The 849-nt window shown below is 27.8% G+C and overlaps 1 protein-coding gene across 1 annotated transcript in view; it reads left to right on the plus strand.

Moving 5' to 3' along the window:
• Positions 1-747, plus strand: part of LOC111614655 (CDP-diacylglycerol--glycerol-3-phosphate 3-phosphatidyltransferase, mitochondrial-like) — a gene marked incomplete at its 3' end in the record, with an annotated part of 25,445 nt that extends 24,698 nt beyond the window's left edge. The window contains exon 5 of the mRNA XM_023356019.1: positions 502-747. Coding sequence (XP_023211787.1) covers positions 502-747 — 246 coding nt within the window. The remainder of the gene's footprint in view (positions 1-501) is intronic.
• Positions 748-849: the final 102 nt, after the last annotated feature.

The following is an 849-nucleotide window of genomic DNA, read 5'->3' on the forward strand; positions in this document are numbered from 1 at the left end:
CCTTACAAAATCATCTTATTTTATAATGTCTTAGAGCAAACTACATTCACAAATAAAGAGTCCGCGATGTACTGTAAACATTGCCAAATTGTAAACATATACTGTACATTTACAAGTATGTACTGTACATATATGAATTTGTAAATTTAGATTACTTTTTTCTGTACTATATTAAAAACTAAAATTTATTTGTTTGTAAGCTTAAAATAGATTCTTATTAACCATATATTATTAAAAATGCATTTATAAATAAAATACAGAATTGGAAACAGTTATTTGTGGTTTAGCCTAGTGATAAGTAAATTCAGAGACAAGTAAATTCGACTTAAGTCGCCTCTCCTGGAACTATTTACCAACGTAAGGCGAGGTATACCTGTATAATTTAATCATAATTTTTGAAAAAAAATGTGTATTTAAATTTGTTAATCTCTGTTTATAATTTGCTGATGACTAAATATTTTGAACATTTTTTTACATGTTTGTTTTATGTATTTTTTCCAGGGCCAATCTTAGTGATCAGTATTTTACCAATCGCCAAGATCGATATATAATATTTGAAAACTGCCCACATTTGGCCGATTATTTTGATAATCTTGTTAACACAGTCAGCACATTCTCTTTTCAGTTAAGGCAAGATAATAGCATTGTATTACATCAAAATTGGTCTATTCACCCTTATGAAGGTAAGTTATCATTTAAGTTACATGTTATTAATGAAAATGAAACATTTTATATTGTGAATATAGTCGACCCTCCTATAATTACGGTCCCTATAATTACGATTCCTATAAAACTACGAAAAAATTGTGACCGGTATCCGTAAAAAACAGTAAAAACCCCCTATAATTA

Source organism: Centruroides sculpturatus, unplaced genomic scaffold, assembly GCF_000671375.1.
Source record: "Centruroides sculpturatus isolate CEXI.00-Female unplaced genomic scaffold, Cexi_2.0 scaffold2242, whole genome shotgun sequence".
NCBI lineage: Eukaryota > Metazoa > Arthropoda > Arachnida > Scorpiones > Buthidae > Centruroides > Centruroides sculpturatus.